The following is an 11609-nucleotide window of genomic DNA, read 5'->3' as shown; positions in this document are numbered from 1 at the left end:
GGAAATTAAAAACACCTCACCCTTCACCTAGCTACCAAACGAACTCTCTTAACATGTGCAAAGCACTCATTTATATACTTAACTGTGCTAGAGGTGGGCGTGGTCATGCAGGCTCACAGGGGAAAATTATAAATAAATTACCAAGGGGTGAGCAGCACAAACCAACTTTCTTATGCAATTCTATGCAAAGCATGCACGCAGCGCTGGAGGTCCCCAGACTCCATAAGAAATATATAAGTACAGAGGGGCTGCAGCACACAACAGGAAAACAGTGACAGGGGCTCTTGGTTACGCTTTAACGCGCTTAAGCTCACCAACTGCGCCAAAGTGTCCCCAATCTGGTGAGTCCTACTCTACCATGCAAAATGCCAGTTTTTATAAGCAGTCTAGTGGGAACTTAACCAAAAACCCTAAAATGTCAACTAGATGGGAAAAAAGGAAATTAAAAACACCTCACCCTTCACCTAGCTACCAAACGAACTCTCTTAACATGTGCAAAGCACTCATTTATATACTTAACTGTGCTAGAGGTGGGCGTGGTCATGCAGGCTCACAGGGGAAAATTATAAATAAATTACCAAGGGGTGAGCAGCACAAACCAACTTTCTTATGCAATTCTATGCAAAGCATGCACGCAGCGCTGGAGGTCCCCAGACTCCATAAGAAATATATAAGTACAGAGGGGCTGCAGCACACAACAGGAAAACAGTGACAGGGGCTCTTGGTTACGCTTTAACGCGCTTAAGCTCACCAACTGCGCCAAAGTGTCCCCAATCTGGTGAGTCCTACTCTACCATGCAAAATGCCAGTTTTTATAAGCAGTCTAGTGGGAACTTAACCAAAAACCCTAAAATGTCAACTAGATGGGAAAAAAGGAAATTAAAAACACCTCACCCTTCACCTAGCTACCAAACGAACTCTCTTAACATGTGCAAAGCACTCATTTATATACTTAACTGTGCTAGAGGTGGGCGTGGTCATGCAGGCTCACAGGGGAAAATTATAAATAAATTACCAAGGGGTGAGCAGCACAAACCAACTTTCTTATGCAATTCTATGCAAAGCATGCACGCAGCGCTGGAGGTCCCCAGACTCCATAAGAAATATATAAGTACAGAGGGGCTGCAGCACACAACAGGAAAACAGTGACAGGGGCTCTTGGTTACGCTTTAACGCGCTTAAGCTCACCAACTGCGCCAAAGTGTCCCCAATCTGGTGAGTCCTACTCTACCATGCAAAATGCCAGTTTTTATAAGCAGTCTAGTGGGAACTTAACCAAAAACCCTAAAATGTCAACTAGATGGGAAAAAAGGAAATTAAAAACACCTCACCCTTCACCTAGCTACCAAACGAACTCTCTTAACATGTGCAAAGCACTCATTTATATACTTAACTGTGCTAGAGGTGGGCGTGGTCATGCAGGCTCACAGGGGAAAATTATAAATAAATTACCAAGGGGTGACCTCCAGCGCTGCGTGCATGCTTTGCATAGAATTGCATAAGAAAGTTGGTTTGTGCTGCTCACCCCTTGGTAATTTATTTATAATTTTCCCCTGTGAGCCTGCATGACCACGCCCACCTCTAGCACAGTTAAGTATATAAATGAGTGCTTTGCACATGTTAAGAGAGTTCGTTTGGTAGCTAGGTGAAGGGTGAGGTGTTTTTAATTTCCTTTTTTCCCATCTAGTTGACATTTTAGGGTTTTTGGTTAAGTTCCCACTAGACTGCTTATAAAAACTGGCATTTTGCATGGTAGAGTAGGACTCACCAGATTGGGGACACTTTGGCGCAGTTGGTGAGCTTAAGCGCGTTAAAGCGTAACCAAGAGCCCCTGTCACTGTTTTCCTGTTGTGTGCTGCAGCCCCTCTGTACTTATATATTTCTTATGGAGTCTGGGGACCTCCAGCGCTGCGTGCATGCTTTGCATAGAATTGCATAAGAAAGTTGGTTTGTGCTGCTCACCCCTTGGTAATTTATTTATAATTTTCCCCTGTGAGCCTGCATGACCACGCCCACCTCTAGCACAGTTAAGTATATAAATGAGTGCTTTGCACATGTTAAGAGAGTTCGTTTGGTAGCTAGGTGAAGGGTGAGGTGTTTTTAATTTCCTTTTTTCCCATCTAGTTGACATTTTAGGGTTTTTGGTTAAGTTCCCACTAGACTGCTTATAAAAACTGGCATTTTGCATGGTAGAGTAGGACTCACCAGATTGGGGACACTTTGGCGCAGTTGGTGAGCTTAAGCGCGTTAAAGCGTAACCAAGAGCCCCTGTCACTGTTTTCCTGTTGTGTGCTGCAGCCCCTCTGTACTTATATATTTCTTATGGAGTCTGGGGACCTCCAGCGCTGCGTGCATGCTTTGCATAGAATTGCATAAGAAAGTTGGTTTGTGCTGCTCACCCCTTGGTAATTAATTATATATATATATATATATATATATATATATATATATATATATATATATATATATATATATTGCAATATATGAAAATAGTACCCTTTTCTATGGTCTCTTTAAATTATAATCATGAATTTGTTGTACATATTATATACTATAACCATAGTAAAATCATTTTATATAAAACATTTAAATGGTATGTAGGCAAAGCATCCTAGATTAAAAAGTGGTTGATGGCTAGTGATGATCATTGAGATGCAAATATTTCTGAGTTTATGCAATTTTATGTAAATTGTAATGCAAATATATGCAGCTTGAAAATGGACCAATCAAGTCCCACCCAGGTTTAAATTGATTGTTCTATCTTTGCATAAAAATGTACATACATTTTCATAAACTCGGAAATATTTGCATCTCTTTGATAATCCATAGTGATGGAATGTAATTACAATGTCTCACCCCAGAGAGCCCATTGCTTAATTAGCATATCAGCCACAATAAGCAAAAGTACCTTCAAGCTCAGCTTACTTTATAATAAAAATCCAAAATGCTAAGATTAAAGAGGAACTCCAGCCTAAACAAACATACTGTCATTAAGTTACATTAGTTATGTTAATTAAAATAGATAGGTAATATAATCTCTTACCCGCCATGTTTTAAAAGGACAGGCAAATGTTTGATTTCATGATGGCAGCCATCTTTTTGGTTGAAAGGAGGTGACAGGGAGCATGAGACACAGTTCCAACTGTCCTGTGTCCTGAGCACCTCTCCCAGTTGCTAGGCAACGTGAATAACAACATAGGAAATACCATCATGCTCTGCACAGCATCAGGGGAAAAAAGCCTGGGCTTTTTTTCTTTGATGGGTGGAGCTTAGTTAAAAATGCAGCTAAAAATGATGATTTGGCAAGAAAAACAAAGTTCTGATGCTGTGAAACTGTTAAAGAAACACTAAGCCTTTTCAGTTCTGCTGAGTAGATTTTTAGTCCGGAGGTTCACTTTAGGCTGCTTACACACTAAGACGTTACAGGCGCACGTTAGTGCGCCTGTAACGCTCCCCCAACGCACAGCAATGTAACACAAGTGGGCTGTTCACACAGCCCACGTTGCGTTACATGTAACGCTGCACGTTCTCAGGACAGTGCAGCATGCTACGGCGTTACAGCGGCTATAGCCGCGTTAGACTGTTTGCACATGCGCAGTAGGGGGCGGAGAGGAGGCGGGGAGAGCCAGCTACAGTAGCCGCGCACATGGCTACTTAATATTCACTGCACTGGCGGCCGCTGATTGGCCGGCGGGACCACGTGATGCGGAGTGTCTCGCTCCGCATCACGTGGTCCCGCTGGCCAATCAGCGTCACTCTGGGAGACATTATAGGAATCGAGCCGCCTAACGCGGCTCACTCTACCGTCCTCACTTGCAGCACCATACGTTGTGTTAGGTGCACGTTATGCGACCTTAACGTAGCAGCTAACGCAACGTCTTGGTGTGCAAGTAGCCTTAAGGTACAATGTGCCTAATAAATCCATTTTAACCTGTATCAGTGTGCATAGAACTAATTGGCATATAAGATGAAATTCACTGTTCAGATAGTACCTGTAATTTTACACTAACAATAGGTTAATACATTATCTGTCATTTAACCGCATTTAAAAAAAAATAATTTTCTTATTGTAACTTTCAAATCAATTTTCTCCAAATCTACAAGGTCTTTTTGAAAAATGTCCCTTTGTTCCCACTGTTTTCTTTAACACAATCTGCAAATTTGGTGAGCCTAGCATGTATGGGGCCTTTGCTATCAACTGTGACAGTGTTTGTGTAAAATACATATTTTTGCTGACTATTTTGCCATTGACCCTCCTCCCCCATGCCACTGTCTGGGTTTTTGTACACATTGTATACCTTTTTTAAATAAATAGAGTCTGCAGAGATGCCCTGAATGTTTTAGAAGTTTGCCCGCCATTAAAGTCAATGGGGTTCACCGCAAACACATTTTAACACATTCTTAAGGTAACATTTGGGAAAGGTCTGGGAGCATTTTTGATGTTAATCCATCACTAGAGGGGTGCAATATAATGGTAATAGTAGATGATTAAAAAAATCTTATCAAGATTTGCTGGTTCCCTTATGTTAATTAATTAAACCCCAAGAATAGCTAACTGGAGAAAATATAAAATAAAATATAAAATATAAACAAATCTTATTTTTGACATTTTTTTTAAATTCCTTTCCTTAAGGAAGCTATGTCAGAGAAGAGAAAAGAGTTTATGACCATGAATGAAGACACGTCTCGGGAGATATGCAATGCTGTCATTAAGAAGCACACAGTAGTCTTTGAAAATGCTTTGAGAGATCAAGCTTACCTTGTGCCCGGAGGATATGAAAGATTTAAGCAAGACTTGAAAACTTTGGAGGAAAAATACAAAATGGAACATGGCAAAGGTGTAATGGTTAGTGCATTAAGTATATATATATATATATACTGTATATATATTCAGATAATCAAGAAAGTCCATCTGGTAAAATAGAAATACAAAGATCACATCTGTTTTAATTGCTAAGAAAATGTCAAGGAATATAGCAGATTTTACGAATACAAAGATCACATCTGTTTTAATTGCTAAGAAAATGTCAAGGAATATAGCAGATTTTAAGCCACATACACATGTACAAGGACCCTCATGTAGGGAGTGGGACTCAACCAGTCAACAGTTGGGGCCAAGTTCTGTGGTGAGCAAAAATGCCAATATTCTTTTTGCATTCATTTTTTTGCAAAAAGAATGGTAAATTCAACTTTTGAGCAAAAATGCCATTGAAAATTTTTATATACGATTTATTGCATTTTCACGGTAAAATAAACGATTTTTGGGGTTTTCACAGTAAAAATAAATTTTTGCGGTGTTACCAAATTTCGCCATATTGCAAAAATACAATTGTATTGAAATCGAAAATGACATTTTCGATGCGAAGATGACTTTGGCAAAAAATTTTGAGCAACACTGCTGCACAGCCTAGAGGCTAGCAACACATCTGTTACTACCGAGTGCACGATAAAGTTCCTTCTGGTGGTTGAGGTAGGTGGAATATCTATGAGGTCGGGGGTTGGTTGGAATCAGATGTGGTTAAAGATCTAGCATGGTGAATATTTGGGTGATGTCAGAGGCTCCCATGCACGTGTTGGATTTATTCTTGCATGTGGACATAGCTTTACATTTTAAGAGTCCAACCACTAAATACAAAATTGTAATCCATATCAAACTATCCTGTAAGCACTGTGGTCCAGCTATAATCTCACATGTAGGCCAGAAATTCCTATGGGTGGAACTGTGAGAATACGCGGAAAAGCCGCCGCGTGTACTGACAGCAAGGCGGCTGATTCCGCTTCCAACGCGGCGGTCTGCACGCGGAAGCGTGCATCTAGTGACATGGCGGAATGCGGGAAAGCCGCCGCATGTACTGACAGCAAGGCGGCTGGTTCCGCATCCAGCGCGGCGGTTTGCACACAGCAGCGTGCAGCTGGTGTGGCTGAGCCTGTTAGTTCACACAGGTTTGGGGCTACGCACGCGCGCGCGTGCCAGAAGTCAGGACTTTTATGCCAGCAGGAAATGTGTCAGCTGATCAGGATGATCAGCTGATTCCTGTTGGACTCCTGATTGGCTGAGTGGTTCGGGCGGGGCGGCAGAGTCCTGCAACTATATATACAGCTTGCTTGTCAGTTGCTGGTTGTCTGCCGTTGCGAACACTAAGTGGAAGCACTCAGACCTTAGTCAGATCCAACAGTGTGTTTGAACCAGGTGGACCTCGGGAATTCACACTGAGCCAGATTACTTATTCTGTTATTCTGTTTATGCTTAGGCTAGTTCCAGGGTGTAGAGACCACAGACCTCACACCCAGACTAGGGAACTGTATTATCATTTGTGTTATACTCCAGACTAGTTCCAGGGTGCTGAGACCACGGACCTCGCACCCAAGACTAGGAAACTTGTGCGATTATTTTGTTATACATCAGACTAGTTCCAGGGTGTAGAGACCACGGACCTCACACCCAGACTAGGCATTGTTTGATACCTGTTATGACTTATTGCTTTCCTGACTACTTCTCTGTCCTCTGATTCGGTAGCTCGCATTTCTGATTCTCCGTTGCCAAACCCTGCTTGTCCTGGATACCGAATCAGCCTTCTGTCTTTGTACTTTATCTGTCCGTGTGTTACCGACCAGGCGTGCCCGACCTCGAGAGCTATCTCTCCTCTCAAGAGATAGTCTCCATATCAGATAGTGACATCCACCTTCAGGTGTCACTCACTCTCTGGTCCTTCCTCTCTCCAGCCTGACTCCACCCCTTGGAGAGTCTCAGGCTGCTGGAAGGTTCCTGTGCTCTCAGAGCAGTATTCCTTTACTTCCTCTGATCACCTGCTCTGCAGGTGCATTACTCAAAGTACTACGGTTACACCAAACACTCACATACCTATAGGTGTCCAGAGGTTAGCAATATATCTGTATTATCGGTGATTCTGCAGATCATCAATAATCAGGTATATATCTGCATTCTTGGAAATACTGCAGATCACCAATAATCAGATGCTCTCTGCGTGTTGACACCAATCGTTACAGAACGGCAGACCAAACCCAAATGGATGCACTCCACAGCCATCTCGATGCACTTACCACCTCGGTGGAAAATTTCATCTCAGTGCTGGATGATCATCAGACCCAGATTAATGCCTTGTCTGGGTCTGCGCAAGCCCTACAGACGGCTGTGGATATAGTGCGATCTCCTCCTAGCACAGACATACGCATGTCTGTACCTGAAAGGTTTTCTGGCCACAGATCTGACTTCCGAAACTTTAAAAATCGAGTGTTGTCATACTTTGAGTTGAGACCTAGTTCTTCAGGAACTGTAGCACAAAGAATTACGTTTATTAAGACACTATTGTCAGGAGATTCCCAGACTTGGGCATGTAGTCTCCAGCCAGGTGATAGCGCGTTAGCCTCGGTGGACGCATTTTTTGAAGCTATGGCCATAATTTATGATGACCCGGATATTGCTTCTACCGCAGAGCAGAAGCTCAAGACGTTGCGGCAGGGCAGAGATCCGGTTGAAAATGACGCAGCTGAGTTAAGAAAATGGGCAGTTTCAGCCAGATGGGGCTCATTTGCATTATTAGACTGTTTTTTATCAGGGCTGTCAGATGCGGTCTCAGAGTTAATGTTGAGTCATCCTGAGCCCAAATCCATCGATGAGGCCATTTCATTGGCCATCAGAATTGTTCGTCGTGTACGATACCAAAGACAGACCCGGGGTAGGAACAATGTCAGATACTTGTCCTACGCAGCTTCTTCCTCTGTTCCATCTCCACCTGCTTCACCTCTACCGGAACCAATGCAGATTGGTCGGTCAGGATTGTCTCGGGTGGAGCGGAGACGCAGAGAAACAGAGCAGCTCTGTCTATACTATGCAGAAGGGGGTCATAAGGTGCAGAATTGTCCCAAGAAGTCGGGAAACGCTGCCGCCTAGGTGTAGTCGGAGGTAATACCCTAGGCGCGCAGTCTTTACCTCTCGATGACAAACGTTTTCTTCTCCCTTGCACTATATCCTGGCAGGATAAGACAGAGACTACTGAGGCCTTCATAGACTCTGGCTCAGCAGCTAATTTTATAAATTATGAGTTTGCTAAGAAATTGGGGATTCCGATCTCCCCACTAAAACAACAGATTCGGGTCACTGCAGTGGATGATTCCCCTCTGCAGAGTAATCACCCTCTTTCCCAGACCCCAGACTTGAGGGTCACAATAGGGGTGTTGCATAAAGAAAGTTTATAATTTTTCATGTTACGAATGGCAACCTCCACGATCATTCTTGGCATGCCATGGTTACAAATTCACTCCCCTCAGATTAATTGGGCTACGGGTCAGCTAACTAGCTGGTCTGTCCATTGCTATCATCATTGTCTAGCGAAAGTAACCTTTGGTAAAACCAAAATTCACATGCAGGGATTGCCAGATCAGTATTCAGAATTTGCAGACGTCTTCTGTTCTGTCCCAAGTCGGCAGATAAACTTCCTCCACACCGTCCCTTTGATTGCCCCATTGATCTCAAGTCTGGTTGTATGCCCCCTAGAGGTCATCTCTATAATTTATCTGGGCCAGAGAAGTTGGCCATGCAGGAATACATCCGAGAGAACTTAGCTAAAGGTTTTATTCGCCCTTCTGGATCCTCGGCAGGGGCAAGGTTCTTTTTTGTGAAAAAGAAAGATGGAGGCCTCCGGCCCTGCATTGATTATCGAGGCTTAAATAAAATTACAGTAAAAAATCACTATTCCTTGCCTTTAATAGATGATTTATTTACTCAAGTCACCAATGCTAAGATTTTCTCAAAACTGGTTTTGAGGGGTGCTTACAACCTTGTGCGGATCAGGGACGGTGATAAATGGAAGACGGCCTTTAACACACCCGACGGGCACTACGAGTACCTGGTGATGCCCTTCGGGTTGTGTAATGCCCCGGCCGTCTTTCAAGAGCTGATTAATGAAGTTTTTAGAGAGGTATTGGGCAAATTCGTCTTAGTATACTTAGACGACATACTAATTTTCTCGTCCAACCTCTCAGAGCACAGAGATCATGTTAAGTTTGTGTTACGGAAGTTGAGACAAAAAATGCTGCACGCTAAGCTGGAGAAATGCATTTTCGAAGTGACCTCTGTTGCCTTTCTAGGGTACATAATTTCAACCTCTGGCCTCTCTATGGACCCTGGAAAAGTTTCAGCTGTTTTGGAGTGGCCCCAACCTGTGGGACTGAAGGCTCTCCAGAGGTTTCTGGGGTTCGCCAACTACTATAGGAGGTTCATAAAGGGGTACTCTACAGTGATCTCACCTCTCACCAGTCTCACAAACAAAGGGGCAGATACTCACCACTGGTCCCCTAAGGCCCATGCTGCTTTCTCCACTCTAAATAAATTGTTTTGTACTGCACCCATTTTGAGACATGTCGACACCACCTTCCCCTTTATCGTGGAGGTAGATGCCTCAGAGGTAGGGGTAGGGGCTGTGCTGTCTCAGCGTTCTGGGTTGCAGGGAAAGTTACACCCCTGTGCCTATTTTTCACATAGGTTTTCACCCGCAGAGAAAAACTACGATATAGGCAATAGGGAACTTCTAGCCATTAAGTTGGCCTTTGAAGAATGGCAACATTGGCTAGAGGGTGCATAACATACTATTACTGTCTATACTGACCACATGAATTTGGAGTACATTGAGGGCGCTAAGAGACTCAGCCCCCGACAGGCTCGGTCGTCATTATTCTTCTCGAGATTCAGATTTGTAATCACGTATACCCCTGGTAGTAAGAACATCAAAGCTGATGCTTTGTCCAGATGTTTTGAGCCCAAGACAGCACAGCCCTCAGATCCAGAAACCATTCTTCCTCAGAAAGTGGTCCTGGCCGCCACTGAGACCTGGAGGGACTGGACAAAAACATTGAGTCCGTTCCAACAGGATGTACCTGAGGGGAAGCCTGAAGGGGTCATGTTCATACCATTGCCTTTTCGTCTTCAAATTCTGCAGTTGTTCCATTCCCACAAGAATGCTGGGAATCCTGGGGCCACCAGAACTCAGGACCTCGTGGCGAGGTGTGCCTGGTGGCCGTCATTGGCAACTGACTGCAAAGAGTATGTAAGAGAATGTGCAGTGTGTGCTAGAAGCAAACCCTCCCGTCAGGCACCTGTTGGGACATTGCAATCATTGCCAGTCCCGAGTGAGCCATGGACCCATCTGTCCATGGATTTTGTGGGCGAACTCCCCAGGTCAGAGGGCATGACAGTCATTTGGGTGGTAGTCGATCGTTTCAGCAAGATGGCCCATTTTGTCCCCCTGAAAGGACTCCCCTCAGCCCAGGAGTTGGACGATCTCTTCATCCAACATATTTTCCGGCTGCATGGTATTCCGGAAAATATAGTGTCAGATCGGGGAGTCCAATTTATTTATAAGTTTTGGAGGGGATTCTGCCATCAGTTGGACATGGAATTATCTTTTTCATCAGGCTACCACCCACAGACCACTGGCCAGACCGAGAGAACCAATCAGTCTCTGGAATAGTGTTGGGCGAACAGTGTTCGCCACTGTTCGGGTTCTGCAGAACATCACCCTGTTCGGGTGATGTTTGAGTTCAGCCGAACACCTGATGGTGCTCGGCCAAACCGTTCGGCCATATGGCCGAACTAAGAGCGCATGGCCGAACGTTCCCCGAACGTTCGGCTAGCGCTGTGATTGGCCGAACGGCTGATTCCGCGTCCAACGCGGCGGTCTGCACGCGGAAGCGTGCATCTAGTGACATGGCGGAACACGGGAAAGCCGCGGCATGTACTGACAGCAAGGCGGCTGGTTCCGCATCCAGCGTGGCGGTTTGCACGCAGCAGCGTGCAACTGGTGTGGCTGAGCCTGTTCGTTCACACAGGTTTGGGGCTACGCACGCGCGCGCCAGAAGTCAGGAATTTTATGCCAGCAGGAGATGTGTCAGTTGATCAGGATGATCAGCTGATTCCTGCTGGACTCCTGATTGGCTGAGTGGTTCGGGCGGGGCGGCAGAGTCCTGCAACTATATATACAGCTTTCTTGTCAGTTGCTGGTTGTCTGCCATTGCGAACACTACGTGGAAGCACTCAGACCTTAGTCAGATCCAACAGTGTGTTTGAACCAGGTGGACCTGGGAATTCACACTGAGCCAGATTACTTATTCTGTTATTCTGTTTATGCTTAGGCTAGTTCCAGGGTGTAGAGACTACGGACCTCACACCCAGACTAGGGAACTGTATTATCATTTGTGTTATACTCCAGACTAGTTCCAGGGTGCTGAGACCATGGACCTCGCACCCAAGACTAGGGAACTTGTGGGATTGTTTTGTTATACATCAGACTAGTTCCAGAGTGTAGAGACCATGGACCTCACACCCAGACTAGGCATTGTTTGATATCTGTTATGACTCATTGCTTTCCTGACTACTCCTCTGTCCTCTGATTCGGTACCTCGCATTTCTGATTCTCCGTTGCCAAACCCTGCTTGTCCTGGATACCGAATCAGTCTTCTGTCTTTGTACATTATCTGTCCATGTGTTACCGACCAGGCGTGCCCGACCTCGAGAGCTATCTCTCCTCGTAAGAGATAGTCTCCATATCAGATAGTGACATCCACCTTCAGGTGTCACTCACTCTCTGGTCCTT

At 44.7% G+C, this 11609-nt stretch overlaps 1 protein-coding gene across 1 annotated transcript in view; it reads left to right on the top strand.

Annotated features, from left to right (window-relative positions):
* Window positions 1–11609, top strand: part of LOC137525978 (guanylate-binding protein 4-like) — a 65676-nt gene that overhangs the window by 31347 nt on the left and 22720 nt on the right. The window contains exon 7 of the mRNA XM_068247189.1: window positions 4634–4846. Within this exon, the coding sequence (XP_068103290.1) occupies window positions 4634–4846 (213 nt within the window). The remainder of the gene's footprint in view (window positions 1–4633; window positions 4847–11609) is intronic.

This window comes from Hyperolius riggenbachi, chromosome 7 (genome assembly GCF_040937935.1).
Source record: "Hyperolius riggenbachi isolate aHypRig1 chromosome 7, aHypRig1.pri, whole genome shotgun sequence".
NCBI lineage: Eukaryota > Metazoa > Chordata > Amphibia > Anura > Hyperoliidae > Hyperolius > Hyperolius riggenbachi.
The sequence above is the reverse complement of the archived record's forward strand: the minus strand, read 5'-3'. Positions and strand labels throughout refer to the sequence as shown.